The 26,200-nt window shown below is 35.6% G+C and overlaps 1 protein-coding gene and 1 non-coding gene across 2 annotated transcripts in view; one reads left to right on the top strand and one right to left on the bottom strand.

The window, feature by feature from the left end:
* Positions 1-3,899: 3,899 nt before the first annotated feature.
* On the bottom strand, positions 3,900-3,972 carry Trnak-cuu (transfer RNA lysine (anticodon CUU)). Its single transcript has one exon. It is a non-coding gene; the product is annotated as a tRNA-Lys (tRNA).
* A 4,158-nt stretch (positions 3,973-8,130) lies between these two features.
* Psma3 (proteasome 20S subunit alpha 3) overlaps positions 8,131-26,200 on the top strand; it is a 20,292-nt gene continuing 2,222 nt past the window's right edge. The window contains exons 1-8 of the mRNA XM_046461426.2: positions 8,131-8,288; positions 11,084-11,166; positions 16,058-16,181; positions 18,699-18,800; positions 18,879-18,952; positions 20,967-21,039; positions 21,833-21,898; positions 24,709-24,755. Of these exons, the coding sequence (XP_046317382.1) occupies positions 8,268-8,288; positions 11,084-11,166; positions 16,058-16,181; positions 18,699-18,800; positions 18,879-18,952; positions 20,967-21,039; positions 21,833-21,898; positions 24,709-24,755 (590 nt within the window). The 5' untranslated portion in view covers positions 8,131-8,267. The remainder of the gene's footprint in view (positions 8,289-11,083; positions 11,167-16,057; positions 16,182-18,698; positions 18,801-18,878; positions 18,953-20,966; positions 21,040-21,832; positions 21,899-24,708; positions 24,756-26,200) is intronic.

The following is a 26,200-nucleotide window of genomic DNA, read 5'->3' as shown; positions in this document are numbered from 1 at the left end:
TTTTTAACTTTACAGTTTCTTTTATGAACAGTTCTACATTTCAAAGCTATTTCATTTTTATGTAACATTCCATCTGCTCTATAAACATGTTTTCACAATATTATTAATCCCTGCTTTTGTGCTTTATATATTCTCAGGGTCAGGGGTTCTTTGAAAAATATACTCATCCATTGTTTAGCTTTTATTTTTATTTGTTATGTGTTTACATTTTAAAATACTTCTGGCAGAGCCCAGCATGGTTGCACACATCTATAATCCCAGTGAAGCATAAAGATCATGAGTTCAAAGCCAGCCTCAGCAACTTAGACCCTAAAAAAAAAAACAGGTCTGGAGAACCTCTGGGTTCAACCTCCAGTACCATGATTAAAAAAAAAAAAAAAAAAAAAGACAAAAAACAAGCATTACTTTGTCACTATGTGCCACTTTAGTAGCCCAAGACTAAGGTTTATTTGATATCTACTGAATGCTGTGTACCTATTGTAATATAGTGTTAGATACTGTAAGTGCTACAACAGTAAGATGTAGATCTTTGCCCTTATGTATTTGCAGACTAGTAGAAATGGTTGTGTACACAAATGATTATATAGAACAGTATGGTGGATGCCACGAAAGGTATCAATTGCTTGTTTTTACTGTATTTAATTCTGACCAGTAGTGGGAAACTTCATGGAGGAGGCTTTTGACCTAGTTTCTGAAGGATGAGTAGGATTTCAGTAGTTGGGAGGTTATTCCAGGTTATATGAACTGTACATGTCTTAAAGCAAGTGATCTAATGCTGCTGACGAGCCCAGCACGCTGCAGAGTGAACAAGGAGAAGAAACATAATAGGAGATCAGGTCACAGAATGGAGAGGTAGGCGTATCTCATAAGGACATCTTTCTGAGTGAAGCAGGGGCCCCTTGGAGAGTTTTGAGTGGAATAATGACATGATAGACTTGTTTTTAACTAACTTATTCTAGTATTGTGTTAAGAATACAGTTTAGGGAGACTGAGGCATGAAGATCAATTAAGCCATTGCAGTACTCCAGGTCAGGTAAATCTGACCTGGTCTCAATCAGGGTGCTAGAGGGAAAATGAGAAGTTTGATTCTGGAGAAAAAAAAATCATATATATATGATTTTTTTAAAAATTTATTTTGGTACTGGGGATTGGACTCAGGGGCACTTGATCATTGAGCCACAAACCCAGCCCTATTTGTATTTTATTTAGGGACAGGGTCTAAGTTGCTAAGCACCTTATTCTTGCTGAGGCTGGCTTTGAAGTCATCCTATGTCAGCTTCCTGAGCTGCTTGGATTATAGGTGTGCACCACGACACCCAGCACTGGATGCATCTTGAAGGGAGAACCGGAGGATTTCCCAATAGATTTGATTTTGATTATCTATTGCTATGTAACAAACTATTTGAAGACCTGATGGCTTAAAACAAACAAAAAATAATTTTATCAGCTAATGGTTCTGACAAGGCTCCATTGAGCAGTTCTGTTCCATGTGGTGTCAGCTGGAAATATTCACTTGGTAGTATTTCATTGGGGTGCTAAAAATGGAAAATAGCTTTGCTTACAAGTCTGGGGATCTCAGTGCTCTTTACATAGTCTCTCTCTCCCCATATGGCCTCTGCCCAGATGGACAACTTTGGCTTCCTCAGAGCATGTAGCTCAAAAGTACTTGGACTTCATACTTGGCATCTTGTAACAAGCCCCACCATGTAAACCCTCATCAGTTCACTGTTTGCATCATATTTATTCCAGTATACAGCACGGTGCAGAGTGAACAAGAAGAAGAAACAATAAGAGATCAGGTCACAGAATGGAGAGGTAGGCGTATCTCATAAGGACATCTTTCTGAGTGAAGCAGGAGTCCCTTGGAGAGTTTTGAGTGGAATAATGACATGATAGACTTGTTTTTAACTAACTCTCCCCATATGGCCTCTGCCCAGATGGACAGCTTTGGCTTCCTTAGAGCATGTAGCTCAAGAGTACTTGGACTTCATACTTGGCATCTTGTAACAAGCCCTACCATGTAAGCCCTCATCAATTCACTATTTGCATCATACTTATTCCAACTGGCTAAAACTACACACATGGCCAAGGCCTCAGTGTGGAAGGGGAGTACAGTAGGGCTTGATTCATTAAAGGGTACCTTCATAATGGGGTTGAAGAGAAAAAGGAATCAATGATGATTCCAAGATTTTTGGTCTGCATAACTAAAAGAATGATGTTAACATTACATTAAGTAAATAATAATAAAAGAAAAACTGCCAGAGAAGATTTTGGACAAAGATGAAGAGTTAAGTTTTGTACACATGAAATTCGAAATATATATATATACACACACACACACACACACACACACACATACACATATACTAGATATCTGAATGGATACTCAACTTTGACATTTCCGAGAGCTCTGGGCTTTTATAAAAAGTTAAAAATCCTAAGAAAATAACTGGTATTTAAAAACATGAGATCACCAAGTGAGTGAGTGTGGATAGAGAAGAGACAATGACCAAGCACTTATCCTTTGAGCACTCCAAAGTGATGAGGTGGAAAGGAAAGGAGCAACTATAAGGGGAGAAACCAAGATAGTACTAGTGTTGTGGAAGCCAAGGGGAAAAGTATATCCAACATGGATGATCAGATTTGTAATAAATTTCTGATAGGCTAATAGATTAAACCTGGACATGAACAATTGGATTTAGTAAGGAGGATATGAACAGCTCAACAGATTAGTGGAGAAAGGAGAGGCAGGAAAGCCTGACTGGAATGGGTTGAGAAAGGCAAGAAGTAGTTCCCAATATTTGGAAACTAATCTGATAGAGCTAAGCTTCAGTGCCCGTACAGGGCTGATAATGATGCTTTCTGCTAAATTGTTTTCCTCTCCTTTCTCACAGAACATCCACTTCATACAAGTTGGCCACTGTCCTATTCTCTCTTGCTAAATGAGTGCCTGTTTACCGATTTCAGCTATATCCTTCCCTTAATCTGACCTCGGTATACATGTAAGATTCATCAGGATCATAGAATTGCCCTGGCTTTCTGAGTATCCAATGTGGATCAAGCCCCCCACTTCCTCATACCCGTCACAATATTACCCAACCAAAGTCCAAATTCAATCCTAGGTTCTTTTTAAACAACCACCTTCTTACTTTACTGTTCTCCCTCACTGTGTTAGTTAATATATCCGATTTGTTCACTAGGGTGGTTGTTGTTGTTTCAGTTTTTTAAAGTCCTGTACACTGTCAGAGGAACAGAAATAAAAGGGTAGCCTGCAGGGAAACAGGATGGAAATTTTTGTTTTAAGATACAGAAATAACGGCAGGTTTGTATATTGAAAGAAACAATCAAGAGGAGAGAAAATTTAGTTCCTTTAATACAGGACAGCACGGATGGGTCGCTCGCCTGCGTAGTCGAGTGCGTGAGATCTTGGAATGTGCCTAGCTCTGGTGATCCCAGCGAGTGAGGTTCCCTTTCTGGTCCCTTTTGCTCAGAGTCCTTAAGCGTCTCCAGCTGCTTTTACATGGGTGGAGTAGAAAAACCAACTAACATTAGGGTTCATGGTTTTGTTAAGACATAAGCAAAAAATGCCACCGACCTGCAACTACGAAATCATGAATGGTAACAGAATATGCCTAGAGACTGGTCTAAAAAAGTGGCCTTTTAAGTTTCTTTTGTGTGTTAATGAGGAGGGGTGGGGAACCAGCGTGTACCATCAAGTGCGCAAGCGCAGTTTCAGACTCCTTTCCTTTAGGAAATGAACTTTCCCAGAGATCTTCCTAATATTGAAAGGGTTTGGATTTCTTGTCTTAAAAATCATCCTTAAAGTGTTGTGATGAAACTATCAAGAACTAGCTCCGAGAAAATTGAGCTTCCCCTATCAAGATAAAAAGACTCACCTGCGCCCAACGTGGGGCTCGAACCCACGACCCTGGGATTAAGAGTCCCATGCTCTACCGACTGAGCTAGCCGGGCGGCTGCAAGGCAGCCTTAATTTTCTGTCTTTTGGTGACTGCTTACCCATATTTGGTTTCCTTCCCCAGTCTTAAAAAATTATTCCTAATATACTATGAAGTTGGCCTTTCAGAATTCTTTTCAAGGACGTTTTAAAACGTTAAAACTAAAATTTAAAAATTGTTATTTTATATGTAATCCTAAAATCACTGAAAACTTACCCAAGACTTTATAAAATCATTGAACTTTTCTTCTGAAGTGTTTTAAAATATTTACTGCCCAATATGTTATCTTCTTTACATAAACACGTGTCAAAGCTATCCAACGTCTATCAAATGATATATTCAATTCCTCATATTTGGGCTCTGCATTAAAAAACAAATTTCAACCTCTGAGAAATTAAGTTTCACTGAAGAACAGCGGAGTTTAGCTATTTTCTTTGGTCTGGTCTGATTAAGGAAAGTGAAGTTGTGGAAAGGGGATACTGATTCAATTTAAAAAATTGAATGACTCTAATAATAGAGATTTAGGTGGTTCAGAGGCTATCATCCTGCTGAAATGACAGAAACTAGGAGGGAAGTCTCTGAATCTAAAGGCAACAAATATTATTTCTAGGAGAAAAATCTGATTTTGATCAAATTATGACAAACTGAAACAATGGAATAATCTCCTATGAAAATGTTAAAATTCTGAAAGTCGGGCAAAACTTTCTAAATAAAGGATTCTGTGAATCTTCCTGCTCAAAATTGCAAGTTAAAGCCTAATTGTAGCCCTGGGAATTACAAAGAATTCTTAGGATATTTATATTTATAAATTAAATACTTTGAGCATGGAATTTCCTGATACTCAATTTAAAAATATGGCATGTCATAAAATATTTAGATTCTTCAAAGTAAAACTGGGACTTAAGTAGGATATTTAAAATTTTTAAGCTTAAAATAATATAATTACAGGCTAGAGGTGTAGCTCAGGGGTACATACAGTATTTGCCTAGCATTTGTGAGGCACTGGGTTAGATCCTCAGCACCACATAAAAATAAATAAAATAAAATAAAGGTATTGTGTCCATCTATAACTAAAAAAATTTTTTAAATACATATATGATTATAATTTTTTTCGCAAACGCAAACTGGTTTATTTGTGATTGTTTCATAACTTGGAAGAATGAAACTGGGAAATGAAAAATTTTTTACATATTAAAATTATTATTTCTAACCATTATTTAAATAATTAAATATGACAATAGACGTAGTATCAAATAATTATTAAATGTTATTTGATAATGTTTAAATTTGTTATATTATGATTTATTAAGTTATCTATCACATGCAAAGCATCATTAAGTATTCTAACAGACTATTTTAAAAGAGATATTAACTTCAAAAAGCTGATCATCTTATAAGAAAGATGTGTAAGTTACATATCAATTTCTTATGTACTACTTCCAAATGTATTTTGGAGTAAAATTGGTCAAAACAAATCCATACCCATTTAAGTCTTGCAATGAATCAGACAAATAAGGAAGAACTTGAGACAATTTAGTGCATTTTTCCAAGACATAAGATAAATCAACAATCCAACCTCAAAGTAGGCAGTTCATCTGACAATGAGTTCAGAAACAGCTCCCAAATTATCAATGAATAGAGTGACCTACGCACTCAAAAACACTGTATTGCACACAAGTAGTGAATTTGTTTAAAAATTTAACTTGAGTACCTAAACAAGTTTGGAGTACTCATGTTTACCTTCCACGTGAACCCTCCTATGACTACAGACTTTAGCTTTCTTCAGCACTTTCTTACCCATCTTGGTTGAAATCAGGAGCTCTTATGAAAGAATTACAATTAGCATGTTTTAATGTGAGGTAAGTTAAGTGGTTTGTCTTTGAAGAAAATTTAAATGTTTTATTTGTTCAAGAAAAAGAAAACTTAACCATTAATTATAGCTTCATTAGTAGGAAAGAGCAACTGAAATTCTTTTTTTCCTAACTTTCTACATCCAATTCTTCAGCATGCCCCACAAATTTTCACTTCTACTGCTACCTCTAGTCCAACTGATTGAGAAAGATCATTGAATAATTTAAATCAAATAATGAAATTTTACAGCTGGAATTTTTTTCCTGATGTAGAAAACCAATAATTAATGGGAATGAAATGATGGAATTAAAAACTGCCAGTTGGCTGCCACCATAATAATAATTTTATTCAAATGAGAATAATCAGATACTATAACTAGTGGACAAAAGTTTGAGGATAACAGGATGTTTACATAGTCTGAAATTATTTCCCCACCAGTTATTTATTAATTAATTACAAAGGGGAAAAAAGAAACTTATATTGAAGAAATGTTAAGCAAATTATCAAAGTTAAAATTACCATTAACAGGGGCTGGGGTTGTGGCTCAGGGGTAGAGCTTTGCCTAGCACATGCAAGACCCTCAGTACCACATAAAAATAAATAAAATAGAGGTATTGAAGGTATTGTGTCCAACTACAACTTTAAAAAAATTACCATTAACAGAACAAATTGACATCATTTGTCTACTAAGATAACACTTTGGCATGAATGAATATATTAAGGAATATTCTACAAAATAAATGGTTTGAGTTTTGTCAAAGATGTTAATGCCATGGAAACTCAAGACATACTAGGTAACTATTTTCCAGATTAAAGAAGACTGGAAATATAACAACTGAATGCATTCTGAGATTTATCTTGCGCTGTGAAGGGCATAACCAGGAAGTGCCAAAAATTGAATAAAATTGTTAGATTAGGTAGAAATATTTGTTAATTTTCTTTCTTTTTGTACTGAGAATTTAACCCAGGGTGCTTTGCCACTGAGCTATACATTCCCAATCCTTTTTACCTATTTATTTTTGAGACAGGATCTCTATACTTTGCCTAGGGCCTTGGTAAGGCTGACCTTGAATTTGGGATTCTCCTGTCTCAGCCTTCTGAAGTCACTGGGATTACTGATGTAAACTACCATGCTCGGCTATTTTCTGATTTTCATAATTTTACTATGGTTATGTAAAATTATGTTTTGTCTTAAAGGGGAAAACACACTGCATTTTAATTTAGTATTTAGAACTAAAACAATTGCTTCCGGCCTTTTACTTACATTATATTAAGATTCATTCACAAGATCTGGTCTAATGTCTACATCTTTGATTTCGCTTGTCCCTCACCGCACTGAAATCTCTGATAAACCATACTGACATGACAGTTCCTAGGAAAAGCCAAATTTTGTCCAGTGCCTATTCCCTAAGCCTTTCCTTTTCCCAGGTTTCCACATTAAAGAAGACTGGAATTACCCATTCAGAAAGTCATTTCCTGAGCACCAGCCCTAAAATTTGCACGTCCATCGCCTATTAACTCACTATTTTTATCTTCTACCACTTATAGAACTATTTTGCTTATTTATTTTTGTTGCCTGTTTCTTCCCATTGAGAATTCCGCTAGGGATGGGAATATATCTCGTTCACCATTTTATTAGCAATGTTCAGACAAGTACTTTTAACTTATTAATGCTCAATAAATTTCCTGAATCAGGCTTTTCCTTTACTCAAAAACGTTATACTCATAGGAAGAGCTCGAATACTTCTGTAAAATTTCAAGTTATCATATGATACCCTTAAAATGCAATTTCCTTCTGAAGGCATAAGAGGGTGATATAGCCGGGTGATATAACGGCTCCGGAGGCTGAGACAGGAGGATCGCAAGTTCAAAGCCAGCCTCAGCAATTTAGCAAGCCCCTGTCTCAAAATAAAAGGCCTGGGGATATGACTCAGTGGTTAAGCGACAGGTACAATCCCTGGTACAAAGTACAAAAACAAACAAAAAGTGAAATAAATACCATCATTATCTGGGTCAGAATTAGGAGGTCAAGGACAAAGGGATAACTCTCCCCTCCTGCTTTCTTAGCTCTTAGTACAGGAACATCTTTCCTAGTTTGTTGCAAGACAGACGAAAGAGATAATATAAAATATAAATTTTTCCTGGGAAAAGAAATAGAGCACTTTCTTAAAGGACCCAATGACCCAAAGTGTCTCAAGGCACTGCAACTGAAGGAAAAAAACCCTACCTTCCCCTAACCACCAAACCCCAAGTCTATTGGTCCACCCAGGGGCGCCGCTCCCTACTCTCACCTCTCCTTTTCCCACAATCCTTTAGGCCGTGGAACCAGCGGCAGAGAAAAAGGCTATTGGTTGAAATTGCAGCCAATGGGAGGGCTTGTTACTAGTCTGCGCGGTGCGGAGCTTATAGGGCAAGTGCTTTGGGCCTGGAAGCTCTGCACATCCCGGTGGTTTTAGCACGATGAGCTCCATCGGCACCGGGGTGAGTTTGTTATCCCTCAGTGGGTTATTGTAGTCTAAGCATCGGCGTTGAAGGGAACTCGGGCACACTGCGTGGGGGGCGTCTCAGACCCGGGGTGCGCTGGGACTGCCTTGGGTAGGGTGGGCCGCTTGTGGCCGCCTGGAGGCCGGCGGTCTTTTGTCGCTGTGTTCTAGGCCCGCTTCTCAGGTGTCGGTGACTCTTAGAAGCCATCAGCCTAGCTGTAGCGAGCTTGGCCAAGCAGCAGTAAGATTTGGAATGGCCTTGGATTGCTGAGTCACTTTCTTAAGCCGCTTGGGAAACCGAAAGTGGAAACTCGCGGGCCCTGAAATAGTGTGTGAAGGGTTTAGGCAACAATTGGCCTTGGAGAACCGCCGAGACACTGCGTCTTGGGATTCTATGGTTTGAGACTAATGCTGTCTATGGACCGCCTTTGCAATTCTTAGGCTGCTGCTGACTCATAGGCCTTCTATGTCTTCCGTTCAAGTACACTCAGTGTATGAGTCCATGGAAACCCTTTTGGGACGGAACTACTAAGAAAAAGGGTCTGATGAATCAGTTTTTTCTTTGACGCAGCCTTTCATGTACACATTATTTAGTAGCACCTTATAGGCATTAGTACTGTAAACATTTCAGTGATTATCGGCTTAACTGCTTTTGCCTTTATTTTTGTGGTACTCGGGATTGAACCCAGGGCCTCGCGCATGGTAGACAAGCACTCTGCCACCCTCACCCTGTAAAAATTTTTAAATTTTTAAAGGGTCTCAGTAAACTGCCCAGTCTGGTCTTGATCTTGTGATCTTCCTGCCTTAGCCTCCAGAGTAGCTGGCGTGCGCCACCTGCTTCTGACTTTTAATAATTTGAAGATTTTGGAGCTGGATTTGTTCAGTTTCCTATTTCACTTTTTAAATGTGTTGTGTATGTGCGGTCTTTTGCTTGCTACTTTCATGCTTATCCATATAGAAAGGTTTTTTGTTTTTTTTAAAATAAGAATTATCTTGGCTATTTGCATTAGACACATTGAATAATGGGTTCATCAGTGCATCTATTCCTGCTTACAAGATTTTGATACTTAGCATTTAGCCCAAATACGGTATTCCAAGTTTGACAACAGGTGTTTATGTTTGAAATTTTTTAAACAATTGAGTTAGGAATGTTGCAGTTATGTCATACTTTTTTGGGTAAGTTAATGCTTAGTAATGCATCTTGTAGAAAATCAGTTTTGCAACTACATTAATATGACCTTCAGTTAACAATGTTTCATTCTGCAAATCTTTTAGAAATAATTGGTAATATAATCGTTTGATATATTTTAATATTGACAGTGGCAGAGTTAATGATCTCTGAGACTCAGAAAGTATCAATATTGAAGATTTATCTCCTGTCTTCACTTTTCTGAAGAACACCAGTTACTAATATTTGTCTTTTTTGCTACTTCTGTCTTGTTGATGTTTAATAGTCATTTTCATACTACCTATCCAAAGTGGAGCTCTAAATTTTCTCCTCTTGCCGTTTTTCATCTCCTGTATTCTTACCTTAGTGAATGATCCAAGTGAAAAAGAAATATGTGATTCATTTTTATTTTATTTTATTTTTTCAGCCCAGAGCCAGTCCATTAGCAAGGTTTTTGTTTTAACTCTAAAAACGTATTCCCTTGCCTCTATTCTCTTGTCAATGCCACTGTCATCATCTTTGGAATACTTGGTCTTTTCATTCAGTCTTGTTGCCTGTACAGTTCATTTTCCACATGAAGTCAGAGTGACATTTTAAACACTAAATCATATTGCCTTCCTATTTGAACTTCTCATTACATTTATAATAAAGGATAAACTATATACTCCAGCTTGGAAGACCCATTATTGTTTGGCTCATCTCTCCTTCACTGGCATAGTGTTTTCATTTCTTCACTGCTAGTGGTGATCAAGATGCAGTAACTGAATTTCTTTTTCTTGGCTAGGCTAGATTTCTTTGTGTTTTCTCCATAAGTGGCTACTTCCTTGTCTTTGAGATTTGACTCAAGTATAACTGCCCCAGCAAGGCCTTCCCTGATGAAGTAGTCTGTATAGTTTCTTCTATCACTTCACTGTTTTTTCTTCATCTTAATTGTTTGTGTCTAGTTTAATTCTAAAGATAAGGATTTTATGAATGAGAGATTATCTTTGTATTTGCATGTAATGACTCACATGTAATTGATACTTATTAAATATTTGATGAATGCTACCTGATTTGACCAAGGTTCTTCAGTTTAGTGGTACAGCTATGAATTTAAATGCTCTGACTGGATTGTGTATGTAGCTGAGTGATAGAGTTCTTGGTGGGCTCCATCCTTAGCATCTTTAAAAAAAATACACACACATACACACACACACACACGACTTCAGTGCTGTTTCTACCATAACACAGTAACACAGTATTAAGTTTTTCTTTCTTTCTTTTTTTTTTTTTAATGTGGTGCTGAGGATCGAACCAGTGCCTCATATGTGCGAGGCAAGTGCTCTGCCACTGAGCCACAACTCCAGCCCAGTATTAAGTTTTTCAAAAATGAGTTTTCTGTGAAAGAAGTTCTGACCTCTTCTAAGGACTTGCATCCTTTACTTTTCAGTAGTAGAAATTTAAGCTGTGTAAATTAGCCACTATTGCTGTTTTGACAGGCTTCCCCTTCATCAAAGCAGAGTTTCTGATGGGATGTAACAGAGTTCTGCTGGTTAAGCAGTTTAATGTTTAGAAAAACAAAAAGTTGTATGGTTGTTACTGTTAAAGGTAAGTCATTATAAGCTTGTTGTTGCTTTTTCCCCTAGTATGACCTGTCAGCTTCTACATTCTCTCCTGATGGAAGAGTTTTTCAAGTTGAATATGCTATGAAGGCTGTAGAAAATAGTAGGTAAGAAACTTGTTTCACTTGAAGTAAATGTGTTTTAACCAGGTGTAAATATTTTAATTTTTAATGTTTTGTAATTAGGCTGTTATGTACTGTGGCACATAAAAGTATATTCCATAAAATAATTTATTATCCATTTACAATTTCTTGTCCAGATCTTTTCCATGAGCACCGACTCTATACTTCCAGTTGATTCTCCTTAGATATCCATGTCTCAAATATAGTGTATAAATCTACATTTATTATCTTTTCCAGCCCATTTTCCTTTTTGAAATTCTTGATTGATATCATTGTTTTTCTTGACCATTAGGTTTCTGATCTGTTGTCCTATTTTTTAAATTTCTCATGCATTTCGTGTTTTAAAGTCCTATATGCAGTTATTCACGTTTGTCTCAGCAGTCTCCCTCACCCCCACCCCCCCACCAATTTCCGTTTCTACTGCTTCTCTCCAAAAGGTGGGGATTTGCGAAGATCTTTTCCTGTTGGGTACTGTTACTTTATTATGTCTTTTATTGTTTTGAGTAGTTACTTGTTTTTGCATATGTTGACACATGGGAAACCCTTAGTACTTAATGAGCAAATGTTCATTTTATGTGCCATCTTTTGAGTGGTAGAATGAAGGAACATGAATTTCAAAAGGTTTATGAAATATTTTTAAAATTTTTGAGCAAAAATTAAATCTTAACTCCTCCTGGTATTTGTATTAAATGTGCTGAATTTTGTGTTTAAATGTATTATTAGAGATATTATCGGTACTACAAGCTATTGGTATCTGATAGTATAATAAAAAAAAACTAAGAATTTTAGACTGAAGTATATTTGTCATTCTTTACAAAGCCTGATAGAATTCAAACTTTTTTGGCACTGAAGATTGAACCCAGGGATGCTTTACCAGGAAGCAATATTCCCAGCCGTTTTTGTTTTCTGAGGCAGGTTTTCTGAGTTTCTGAGGCTAGCTTTGAACTAGTGATCCTCCTACCTCAACCTTCCAAGACGCTGGGATTATAGGCATGTGCCATTGTACCTGTCTAGAATTCAGATTTTATGAAAAAGTTGGTGGATATGGTGGCATGTATCTGTATTCCCAGGTACATGAAAAGGTGAGGCAGGAGAATCAATTGAGCTCTGGGGTTTGAAGCTAACCTGGGTAATATAGTGAGATTCTGTGTCCAAAAAAAAAAAAAAAAAAGACATTTTCTTCTGGCTGACAAAGGAATTTGGGTTCTTGGAACAAGGAGCTGGAGAGACTTAGCCAAGTTACAGAAAAACATCCTCCTTTGTTTTCTTGTATTTTCTTCTTCTTTTTTTTTTTTTTTAGTATTTTTTTCAGTTGTTGATGGACCTTTATTTTATTCATTTATTTATACGTGGTGCTGAAAATTGAACCCAGTGCCTCACACAAGTGAGGCAAGCACTCTACCACTGAGCCACAACCCCAGCCCTGTATTCTTGTATTTTCACTGGTGTAAAAACAAAGTTAAGTCTTGACTAAGAGAAAAATTAGGGATATATCTTGAAACCATCTATATAGCCCTGAAAATTGAGGCTTAGCTGTGAGGAATTGTATATCTTAGGAATTCGTTTTCTGTAAAATACCTCTAAATATTTATAACAGTTACATTTAAGAAAATAGGAGTAAATAAATATATTAAGTAAATAAAAATATTTTTAGGAACTGAAACCTAAAAAGGCATGACATTTTTAGGAACTGAAACCTAAAAAGGCATGACATTTTGTTTCCTTTTTCTTTTTCTTGAATATGGGATTTCTCTGGTTCTATGAATGTAACTTTTTATTATTATTTTTTTTGCTGAGGATCAAACCCAGGGCCTCAGGCATTCTCTGCATACTACAGTACATTGAGCCACATCCCTAGACCCTGAATGTTGCCTTTTTTCTCTGTAAAATTGGGATGTAAGATGTCTACCTAGAGTACATAACCTTCCCATAACAACGAAATATATGTAACACAGTTGGAAAATTTTTAAGTGCTACATCTGCACAATTGCATATTAAGAATAACAATAAATGAAAAAATAACTTGTTTCAAAATACAAAAATCAGTGAGAAAAAAGGCATTATTCTACAGGTTTGCAAATATCAGTCTTAGTTTAAAAGTTTAATTAGATTCTCATATCTTTGTTCTACCTATTATGTCTTATTGAAGCACAAGAAGCAAATCAGGCTTCACCCAGATTGGGAAAATGGGGAGTATCTTAATAGACTTTTCAGATAATTATGGACATAATTCTTTAATACTACACCAGAACTGATGGTAATTATGAAGTCTAGAAACAATAAACTCCTACTTTGTTACCCTAAAATGCAGTGGACTGTCATGCATGACTTTGTACCATCCTGGCTTGGTCATTTGGAAAATACAGTTCATAGAGTTACAACAGATGTCCCAAATTATACAAACTATCAAAACATCACATTTGTTAATATTACCACCACCAGTGTCAACTTGAAAGTTTGTAAATATTGGGAAGCAGACAAGAATTTTTATAATGGTGAATATAAGTTTTCTAAAATTTCAGTTTTTGCTTGAAAATTCAATTTTTATCATTGATAAGAAATTCTGTCAGTTTCCCTTGAAGTAACAGTTTCATGTTATTTATTTTAGGGAAACTGTCTGCCATATAACTAAATGTAAATAACCATAGTTTATCTGTCATTAGTTCTGTAAAATGAATAACCCCTGGGTACATCACCTTCTGTGTGAATAGCCCTGGGTCAGACATTTAATCCTATAAGAAAATTCACAACTCAAAAGAACAAAACCAAACCAACCTGTGTACTAGTGCTTTTTGTCTTGAGGTGCCCATATTTTTGTCTTTAACAGCACTTTGCCTCCAGTTTCATTAGTAGAATATTAAAAAGACAGATACTTGCTGGGTGGCTCATACCTGTAATCTCAGCTACTTGGGAGGCTGAGGCAGGAGGAACTGGGGTTGTCTCAAAATAAAAAACAAAAAAGGTCTGTAGCTCAGTGGTTTTTGCTGGTGGGGTGGTGGTGATGGTGATGAACTCAAGGGTTCAGATTAAATTAAGTGTTCCTTCATTAAGGACATTCTTAACTAAAAGCAACTTTTTAAAAATGTGATAGCAGAACAGAGGATACATTTCTAAGTAGTTTACACTTATTGTTTGTGGTCACTGCATTGATTCATGTTAAAATGCCAGCAGCCTTACCCACCACTGCTCTGTATTATCAGTGCAAATGCCCACACAGTGGATAGGTATAAATGAGGTCTTTGGCTTCATGGATATTATCTCTAAAAGTTTCTCAGAGATTCTCAGAAAGTTTCCAAACTACATTTCGAGAACTTTTGATTTAGAATAAAAATTGCTTTAGATTCTCAACAGTGAGGAAAAAAGAATTGGCTTAAGTTCAAGTATTGCATATGTCTGTGGAAATTTATTTAAATATGCAGTTATTTAAGAGGAAGTGCACCCTAGCTCCCAGAATAACTTGATTGAGGCAGAAGTGAATATTAGGGATGATGGTGAGGTTAATTTCAGTATAGGTGTTGGAGGCATGACAGTGTTGGAGGCATGGCAGTGAGGTTAATAAGATTCTTAACAGGAAATTAAGCCCAGTTGACTTTGCTAGATTCTCTGGATTTTTATCTAGGAAGCTTGGAAAGGACTTTCAACCTGATAGGGGGCATTGAAGGCATCTAAAAATGTTGGGGGGCGGGGTGAAGAGCTGAATTCTTAGATAATTTTTTCCCCCTGGGAAGAAACACCATGATTTTATCATGGTGTGTGTGTGTGTGTGTGTGTGTGTTTGTGTGTGTGTGTGTTTGTATGTTTTATTGGAGATTAAATTGCTGAGGCTGGCCTGGAACTGAGTGATATGCTTGCCTCAGTTTCCCAAGTTGCTGGGATCACAGGCATGTACCACCATGCCTGGAAATTTGATCAGATTTTGAGAGACCTGTAACTGACAGGTTTCCTCACTTTTTAGGTTATGGGCCACTTTTTAAGATTATGATAATGACAATAAAATAGGACTAGATATTAGGCTGCTCATGTTACATAAAATGAATTGAAGAAGTGGAAAAGATGTTGTAATCTAGGCCTGAAATTATAAGGATTCTAGTGCTAGTAAGAAAGGAGTGGACATGTGAGAAATTTTGAAGGAAAAAAAGTCAATAATAGCTCAATATGGGAATAAAGGATAAAAAATGAAAACATAAGGATTAAAATTTGGTGATGCAATTATCGGAAATAGAGGAATTGAGATAATTTTACAAAAAAACTATAAAATCAAGTGTTTTTAATTTGTCCAGTTAGGTTTCCTGATCAGAATTACCTTTATTAAAAAGGATAAAAATAAAATAGTTAACATTTTAGCTGGGCATGTGGGGCACACCTGTAATCCCAGCAGCTCATGAGGCTAAGACAGGAGGATCATGAGTTCAAATCCATCCTCAGCAAGGGCGAGGCACTAAGCAACTCAATGAGACCCTGTCTCTAAATAAAATACAAAAATAGATTGGGGATGTGGCCCAGTGGTTGAGTGCCTCTGAGTTTAATCCCTGGTACCAAAAAAATAAATAAAATAATTAACATTTTAATTTTCCAACAGCATCATGATTTCTCCACCTTTTACTTGAAGTTAAGATCTTTTTATCTTAAACATTTGTAGCATGTAAGTTTTATTTTTTTCAATACTTACTAGAAATAGTACATGTTGATTGCAGAAAAATTGGAATAAATAGATGAGCCAAAGGAAGAAGAAAAATAAATCATGAACAAATTTATCATAGTTTAGGTTGCTTTCCCTTGCTAGTTTTTAAATGTTTTACCTAGTTTTGTGATTTCTTAAAAAATTATTGTTTATTCTGTTTTTAGTTTTAAAAAATTGACTTTCTTTTTGTTTCAGTACAGCTATTGGGATCAGATGTAAAGATGGTGTTGTCTTTGGAGTAGAAAAATTAGTGCTGTCTAAACTTTATGAAGAAGGTTCCAATAAACGACTTTTTAATGTTGATCGGCATGTTGGAATGGTAAGGTCACCTTTTAAACTGTTCCTCTTTGTTGTGTCCAATTTCTTTTGAAATAACTGATTGAACTATAATAAAATGTGATTTTAGGAACATTGAGTCAGAAGTAGATCAGTGAGTAGCCACAAAAATAATCATTGAGTTACCTTTTACTGTCTAAAAGGTAGATTCTCATAACCTTAGTAACAAATGTGAAAAACCAAGTTGTCTTAAGGAGGAGAAAATGGGGGGAGTATGTATAGAAATAAATCTTGGCAGCCCTGATCACCAGGAGATGGTACATGCTGAGAGGCAAAGAGTGTTTAGTTTTTTGTATGCCTTATGGAAATCACTGTCACAATAAAGTTGATGTCAGAGAAAATAGGAAGGTGGAGCACTAGGAAAAGATGTTTAAAAAAAGACAAGTGAACACATCCTTTTTAATGGCTTCATGGGCATCACTGTAAGTTACTACCTACAGCTGGTATCTAAGCCGTCTGAAGTACTGCAGTGCACAAGTTCAAGCCAAGCCATAAATATACTATCAGTATGTATTGATGTCATCCTAGTTACATGTCAGACTATTTCCAGTAAGAACTATCACTCTCCCCCCAACAAAAAGAAAGAAGTGTTTCTAATTCAGCTACTGTTCTGAAAAGAAAAGGAAGAAGAGAGAATACATGTGTGCTAGATACATAAATTATCTCAGTCTCGACAATCGAGCTAAGGTATACAGATGAGGAAACAAATGTGCTGCTTGTAGAGAAAAATTGCGATTCAAATTTGGGTCTATTATTCCAGAGCCTATTCTGCAGTGACACATTATAAAACTCATTTCTTTTGCTGATAACTTTGGTATTCCTGAATTGAGATGTAGTGTTGAGTATGCACACACACAAAAGGTTTGGCAAAATAAAACCAGTAAACATAAGGCTAATTTTTTTTTCTTCTTCAAAGATGATGTTTTTCTGAATGCTGTTTCTCTTCTGAACAGATTTATTATTGTCAGTGAAACTGAAGTGTTCTGATAAAATTTGTCAGATTATACCTTAGCTGGTAGGATGTGCATTATGTATTCTTTTACTTAGTAGAAAAAGTTCAAGTATATTTTTTGGGGAAAACTTTGGTGATAGAAAAAATTTTAAATTTGTCCCATTTGTTAGGTGAAGCTAGGAAGCTAACAGCATTTTTTATAAAAGAAAATTGGCAAAAATTTGGACCGTGAAGGAGGTTAGACAAAAGAGGTCTTCTTCAAAGTAATTTGAGAGTATTAGACTTCATAGTAAGTTTTCTTCAAAGCAACAGAAGATTTTTTAAATGATGAAATTTTTGAAATAACTGATTGAACTATAATAAAATGTGATAACCTTGGAGAAGTCATTCTAAATACTTATTTCCTCCTCTGCAAAGTACTACTGTTTTGTAATAAGTGCTCAATATGTTAGGAATTTACCAATTTATTAGGTTGCAGTAAAACAAAAGGATGTTAAAGATCCTGATGTCACTTTTCAATTCTGTGAATCTAATCCAGCAGTTTCCAAACTTTGTTGGTTGATGGCACTTTAAATGTCAGTGATTTGTTTTCCCTGGCTTCACTAGCTAAAAAGTAATATTTAAGTCCAAACAACTTAGTATATGTCCTAAAAACATAGTAGTTGTTAGTGGGGAAAAAATGCAAAGAAGATATTTTTAAGAAAATATGATTTTTATTTTATTTTGAAAAAAATACATTTCACTGGGTATGGTGGCAAATGCATGTAATTCCAGTGACTGGGCAGGCCAGAGGAGAAGATTGAATGTTTAAGACCAGCCTCAGCAATTTATGGAGGCCTTAAGTAACTTAGTAAGATCCTGTCTCAAAAATAAAAAAGGCTAATTCAGGGGCTGGGACCAAAGCTCAGTGGCAGAGTGCTTGCCTAGCATGTGTGGGGCACTGGTTGTATCCTCAGCACCATATAAAAAATAAATTAATAAACAAAGATATTGTGTGTCCCTCTACAACTAAAAAGAAATATTAACAAAAAAGAAAAAGAAAAATGCTAATTCAGTCTTAAAGCACCGCTGGGTTCATTCTGCAATACCAAATAAATAACCAAAACTAAACAACTGTGTATAGTTTGGAAGCATATTGGATGCTACACCCTCATTTCATGGTCCTTATTGATTTTTCATAGTACTTTTTTCACAGCAACTTGAAGTTATACTTAGTAAATTTCCAAATGTAGGACTGGGGATGTGGCTCAAGCAGTAGCGTGCTCACCTGGCATGCATGCGGCCCGGGTTCAATCCTCAGCACTACATACAAATAAAAATGTTGTGTCCACTGAAAACTAAAAAAATAAATATTAAAAATTCTCTCTTAAAAAAAAAAAAAAATTCCAAATGTAATTCCAAGCATCAAAGTGCCCCATAAAGATCTAAAGCCCAAATTTATTTGAAATGATGCTTGTTAAAACACTATTATATAAACCTGTAAATAACTGTACTTTTTGATTTGTGATAGGAATGTGTTTATTAAATTGGTACTTTGTTTCCCCTCAGGCTGTAGCAGGTTTGTTGGCAGATGCCCGTTCTTTAGCAGACATAGCAAGAGAAGAGGCTTCCAACTTTAGATCTAATTTCGGCTACAACATTCCACTAAAAGTAAGTTGGTAACATATTGAGGAACCTTTTGAACAGTAAAAGAAATGTATTAATAAGGTTTTCTTTTTTCCTCCTCAGCATCTTGCAGACAGAGTGGCTATGTATGTACATGCTTACACACTCTACAGCGCTGTTAGACCTTTTGGCTGCAGGTATGAAATTTGTGAGATTATCAAAAATCAGATCTGCCAATCTTACTGAAGTGAGATGGTATCTTAGGGTGGTTTTGATTTGCATTTCTCTGACTGCTAGAGATGGTGAGCATTTTTTCATGTACTTGTTGATTGATTGTATGTCCTCCTCTGAGAAGTGTCTGTTCAGGTCCTTGGCCCATTTGTTGATTGGGTTATTGTTATTTGTTTAAATGGAGTTTACAGTCTGTAATGAATCCATACAAGTTATGTTTTATAATTTTTATTAGGCACAGTGTCTATTTCTGTTAAGGTAAAGTGCTAGTATGTTTACTTTTGAGCAAAGTGGGGATACTATTGCCATGATCTGGAATATGTGTAAATATTCAGATATGGTTGTCATCTAGTAAACTACATTTTCCTGAAATGAAAGAACAGTTAATAACATTTTTGTTAAAAGTCAGTCATGCTTGATCAAAATAAAACATTGAGATCTTAGTGCTTAGCTATAATCCTACCATTGAGTTGTTCATAAGCATCCATGTTTAAATTACTTAGGAAGACAAATTAGAGACTTTTGTTCCACTGGCAATAGGTTAGACATGGTGGGTAACTTGTTAACACTGGTTAATTCTCACTTGAATTACTCTGAAATACTTTGTATAAAATACTTTTCATTTTTAATCTTTCAACTGAGCTCTTAGTTCATCAGTTACTTTTCTGTGTTTTTTTGGGGTGGTGGGTGGGTACTGGGGATTGAACTCGGGGCCACTAGACCACTGTGCCCCATCCCCATCCCTATTTTGTATTTTATTTAGAGACAGGGTCTCACTGAGTTGCTTAGTGCCTCGTTCTTGCTGAGGCTGGCTTTGAACTCAAAATTTTCTTGCCTCAGCATCCCGAGCCGCTGGGATTACAGGCGTGCACCATTGTGCCCAGCCTTTTCTGAGGTTTTTAAGGGAGTAAGAATATGTATCTTGCACACATGTATTCTCTCTTCTTCCTTTTCTTTTCAGAACAGTAGCTGAATTAGAAACACTTCTTTCTTTTTGTTGGGGGGAGGGTGGTAGGAGTCAGTCATGGAAGTAGGGACACAGATGAAACACCTTACAGGTAAAGTGGCCTTAAATATGTATTAGGTGTAGTGGGGAAACAAATGCCTATTTCTGGAGAGGTGGCAAAAAAAGGGGTATGAGAAATAGGGGGAATGGGAGAAGAGTATTTGATGCAAAGGAATTGGTATGAAAGTATAAAACTACATGGTCATTTCAGATTAAGAGAAGGTTTTAGAGATGATACAGCAGATGCTGGAAGGTCCAGTCCTACAGAAGTTGTGCTCCATGGCAAGGAGTTCTAATGAAGGAAATGTTGATGGGTTTTAAAATAATGACAATTGGATATATATTCTGAAAGATAAGTCATAGTAGTGTAGAGGATGGAAGGAAATGATGGAAAGGATGAGAACTGGATAGTTTACTGTTAAAGATTAACTGCATGTAATGTAAGAGGTAAGATGAGATTAGTAACCTCTAAAGCAAATACATCACAATGTCAGAAAATCAGTAATTCATATGATCATTTAATAGCCTAATTTCAGTTTGTTGAGCATATAAAACTGAGCCATTTCTAATTATTGCAGAAAAGTGGAGAAATATTGGGGAATGAAAGATGGAAAAAGTTGCATTGAAAACTTGACTTTCAGTCAGGAATTTTATTCCTATGGCTTTTGAGTGTTGATGCTTTCTCAGACCTTCTCCGTAGTTCTATTTTTCACTGATAATTACTTTTTTCTACCGTCTTGCCAAGATAGTTTCATCGGAAAGTTTAATACAAATTTAAAAACCCACATGAGAATCTCTAGTATGTACTAGATTTTACTAATTTGGAACCCAACATACCAAAGAAGTTACTATGAATTTTATGTATATTAGTAATTTATTATAGAAATTATAATTGTACTTACATCACTGCAAGTTTTTAAAAATTATTTTTATGGTATTAAGAATAACTTTTTAAAATGATTTTTTAAATGCAGTTTCATGTTAGGATCTTACAGTGTGAATGATGGTGCACAGCTCTACATGATTGACCCATCAGGTGTTTCATATGTGAGTAATCTTGAATCATTTAAAATTCTATTGTAGTATTTCCTTAGTTTCTTTAAAACTCATTCAAGGAATGTTTTCTTTTTTATCATTAATAATAACCTATGCATATGAGGCAGAGGAAAAACCTATGGCTTTCCATATGCTAGAGAAAATACACAGTAAATTTAAAATGTGATTCTTTCATTTTTTTTTTTTTTTTTTAAAGATAGAGTGAGAGAGGGAGGGAGAGAGAGAGAGAGAGAGAGAGAATTTTTTTAATATTTATTTTTTAGTTTTCGGCAGACACAACATCTTTGTTTGTATGTGGTGCTGAGGATCGAACCTGGGCCGCACGCATGCCAGGCGAGCGTGCTACCACTTGAGCCACATCCCCAGCCCTGATTCTTTCATTAGTATATTAGCAGTGTCTTAAAACTGAATACAGGGGCTGGGGACATAGCTCAGTTGGTAGAGTTCTTGCCTTGCATGCACAAGGCCCTGGGTTCAATCCCCAGCACCAAACAAAAACAAAAACAAACTCCAACTGAATACAGACCTGGAGGTCAGTGGTAGAACACTTGCGTAGCACATGCAAAGCCTGGTTTTGATCCCCAGCATCACAAAAAAAGGCATGTAGGGAAGGATTTGGTATTTGAAATTTTTTGAGCATTGTAATATTCAGGAGAATGTTGCATATCTTTGTCCACATTTGCTTTTAAGGTATTAACATCCTTTTATTAGAAACAGTAGTGATTATTGAAATGGATAGTATACTAATTAAACGATTAAATGTTTTTTCCTTTTTTTAAAATAGGGTTATTGGGGCTGTGCCATTGGCAAAGCCAGGCAAGCTGCAAAGACAGAAATAGAAAAACTTCAGGTAACAAATATTTAATGTTTGAATTCTGCTAGAAGTAAAATTTATCACTCCAAACTAAACCTCTTAATCCAAGGAAATAGTATAGCTTGATATTTAAAGCAGAGCCTTGTGAAGTTGCTATGCAGTTGAATAGGAAATCTGGTAACATGTTATCTGAATTGCCTCATGGATCCTTTTGTGATTTGATGACTGCTTAATTCAAAATAATCCAAAATAGTTCTTTTTTTTAAAATTGATTAAAAAAAATGACAGCGGAATGCATTACAATTCTTATTACATGTACACAGCACAATTTTTCATATCTCTGGTTGTATATAAAGTATGTAGACATCAATTCATGTCTTCATACATGTACTTTGGATAATGATGTCTACCACATTCTACCATCCTTGCTAATCCCTTGCCCCACCCTTTTCGCTCCCACCCCTCTGCCCTATCTAGAATTCATCTATTCCTCTCATCCAAAATAGTTTTTTAATATAATGGTTCAAAGTCCATGTTCATGGATCCCTAGAACTTGAAAATTCTAGTGTTGTAAAATTTATGAGTTAATGCCACAGAACTGCAATAAAAAACATATATAATATTTCTTCCTATATCATTTCTTTCTTTGGGACATAGCTTTTATGTCTTACAAGTCTTCTATTAAAGTGTCTGGCTGTACTCTACTGCTTCTTTCTTGTTCCTAGCTAGACAAGGCATGAAGCCTTTCCTGTTAAAATTACGTACTTTCTATTTTCTCATAAGCCAGAAATTCAGCTATTAGTATGAAAAGTTTATTTAAAAATATTTGTTTTAGCTATAAATCAGTTAACTTTATGTTGAAATAGGAGCCATAAAGTCTTTTTGCTTGTCAGATGTTTGCCTAAAAGACAAGGATATGACCTATCAGTTTCAGTTTTATAGAGATTTTCAGGTACACTCAGTATGAATGCTAAACTACAACCTGACTTACTCATTCAGCATACTTAAGGCCCAGTTCTAGAAAACACTTGTTAGTGTTTAGCATTTGTTTAATGTCAAATTCTAGAAATCTGATTCATGTTTGGTATTTTAGTAAAGTTGAAAAAAGGACCTAGGGACACTACTTAGCCTACAGCCCAACCCTAGGATAACACACTGCCTAGGGTCACATAATAAGTTGGTGTAAGAGTAAACCAGTTTGTTTACATCTCTCCAGAGTGTTCTGTGTTCTGTATGGGTGCAATGGGGCATGCTAGTGCCCAGCAATTTAGGCCCTTTGTTGGAATAAAAAGGACTGAGGATGTGGCTCAGGGTTTGATCACTCCGGGGATAAATCCCCAGTAGCAACCCCCCCCCCCAAAAAAAAAAAAGTATAAGAATAGTCAGCAATTTATTTTGTCTGTGGTTAAACCAAAGTAACAAATGGGAAAACAACCAATCCCAGATAAAAATTTAGAACAATCACTTCATTTGAGGAACACATACTTTAAAGTCATGTACTACTAAATCAGGGATTGAAAACTGGCCCACTGCCTGCTTTCTTAAGTAAATTTTATTGGAATACAGGCACAGTCTATGGCTACTTTTAGTAAAAGTATTGTTTGGTCCTTTACTGAAAGAATTTTTTGTCACCTCTTGCTGTACATCAGTTCTATAGCCTGTTTTACCTCTGATGATCTATTTACAAAAAAATATTTTGTGAACATATAAAAACATGTTTGCTATTTAAAATGTGCTTTTCCAATTTATACTTAAGTTTGCCTGTGCAGGATGCAATTAATTCACCAACTATAGAACTTAACCTAGTAAGGGTAAAAATATGAAAATTAGTTTTCTTTTACCCCTAATTTAACATGCATTGCCTCAATAATCTCATTTTGTAAATGATTTTAAATCCATATTGTAAAGATTCATAATGAATTTGTTCCTTAGATCTCTCAAGTCTCCAATCCATGCATATTTTGAAGAGTTCATCTCGGTTGCCTTTTTTTCTGTGATAGGATTTGTCTGTTTCCTAAGATTAGTGTTCTTAAACTTAATGTTATGGTTTTTACTTCCTCATGTCGTCCTGTAGACACAACTTGAGCATCAGGATTTCTAAATTAAATTAAAATAAAAATAAATTTAATGAACCTGATTTAATGACACTAGTAGTTGAATCACACTTCGAGTCTGGACCAATGTAAAAGTGTTCTGTATTTTTCACCATTTTCCATCCTCCTGACATATCCAAAATATAAATGCTAGTATGCTCAAACACTGTGATTAAATCTTTGTTTGGGTTGCATCTGAATAATGTACACATTGCTCTGCTGACCACTAAATAGGTTTTTTTTTTCCTACTCTGATTTTCAAATACTGAAAAAAACACATGAATGAACTTTTTGGCTTCCCTCTTTTGCTTTGTGGATTAACATTTGTCTTCCCGCAATCAAACCAAATCCAATTTGTGCTCTAAGAACCTGCTTAAATCCTCCTGATGGTTTCCGAAAGCTTTCCCTGATATCCCTTAAGAACAATTTCTTTTGTTGTTCTTTCTGTTTTGTAGGTACCTACTATCTAGCATGATTTTTGGCATTTTATTAAGTAAATTGGCTGAAAACAAACTCAAGATTTTTTCTCCCTCCAATTTTTTAAACTTCAGGGTCTACTTATAAATGAATTGATAGAGGCTTCTAAAAATTTAACATAAAATTAGTGGTTATCTAGAATATCTATTTGTCATGTTAACTGAAAAATACTAAATTGTGAATCAGGAAACTCTATGGTCTGTTCTTTTTGGATTTTAAGTTAGATGGTTTTAGATCCAAGAGTCTATCTCACGAATATATACTATATTTTTGTAGATGAAAGAAATGACCTGCCGTGATGTTGTTAAAGAAGTTGCAAAAATGTAAGTTGGAATAACTTGTGATTTTTCTATGTTTTAAGAGGCTGTTTCATTTGAAAATAATATAATGTATAATTTTTAGAAGGTAAATGTAAAATCCTAAGAATCCACACCAAGAAGAAAATCTTTTTTTCTTGTTGTCTTGGGAATTGAACTTAGTGCCTTGCACGTTAAACATGAACTATACCCTCGACATGAATATCCTTATTTTTCAGTAATGAATGGGGTGGGAAAGTGTACCTTTTGACAAAATGAACTGTTAGGCAATAGGATTTAGGGTAGGAAGATGTAATAGACCTTGGATATCAAATTAACAGCTTCATTTGTTAGCTCCTAACTTCTCAAATCTCATAAAGTTCATTATTTAATCTTAAAAGATAGCCTTCAACAAAAAGCTTGCTTTTATTTTATGGTCCTGCAACTGGAATCCATATATGCTCTATTGTTGAGCTGTATACCCTTGGTCTTGCAAACTTTATAGCTAATTGCTTCTGTACATGATCTGTGAAGCTGGCTCATTTTTGAGCTGCTGCTTTCTTTGGAAAAGCTGTATTTCACTTTTTCAGATTCATCATAAAATTTTTTTGAAAAAGATAGGGGCACCCCTATAATCACAGGAGGATCATGAGTTCAAAGCTACCCTTAGTAACTTAGTGAGGCGAGGTCCTAAGCAAGTTATCAAGACCCTTCCTCAAAAAAGGGGGGGGGGGCTGGAGATGTGGCTTAGTGACTAAGTGTCCCAGGGTTCAATCCTTGATAATAACCCCTTCATACAAAACAAGTACAGCTTAAAACCTGAATGATTTATATTAAAAAGTAGCATATAAATAATTTTTTAAATAGTAAGCACAGTCAATAAACCTAGGTGGCAATTTTTTTTTTTAAAAAACACCTTCATAATTCTAGTTGAAAGAATGCATTTGCTATTTTAAAAATTTCATTAAAATATTGACTTTGTAGCCAGCTATTGAGATTTAAAACTTGTAATGTTTGAGATTTCACAGCACCTCCATCCCACATTACAACACAGACAAGGTCTAGTGAGTAACCTTAGTGTAATAGTGTCTTGGGCTTTACATCTAATAATATTTGCAAGGAAAAAAAATCCCAGAAGTCTCAATTATATAATTTTAAAAAGTGTGATTTAGGGCTGGGTTCGTGACTCAGTGGTAGAGCTCGAACCTAGCACTTCTGAGGTTCAATCCTCAGCACCATGTAAAAATAAAATTAACTTGTTGGCTCCTACAAATAAAAATGTATATATCTTTTTAAAATGTGATTTAAATGATAATCTTTTCTGAACTGGTGGTTTTGTCTTCCTTGTCCACCATTCCTGCTAATGTCAGTACCCCTCCTTTACTTCCCTCATTCAGCTTCAGTTGAGAAGGAAGCATAAGCCATTTTCTACATATTTTCACTGAATTTTACAACATTTTAATATGATATAT

Source organism: Marmota monax, unplaced genomic scaffold (assembly GCF_021218885.2).
Source record: "Marmota monax isolate L192 unplaced genomic scaffold, Marmota_monax_Labrador192_F-V1.1 WCK01_AAM20220418_F8-fsc00001, whole genome shotgun sequence".
In the NCBI taxonomy this organism is placed as follows: Eukaryota; Metazoa; Chordata; class Mammalia; order Rodentia; family Sciuridae; genus Marmota; species Marmota monax.
Note: the sequence above shows the minus strand (reverse complement) of the source record. Positions and strands in the feature narration are given on the sequence as shown.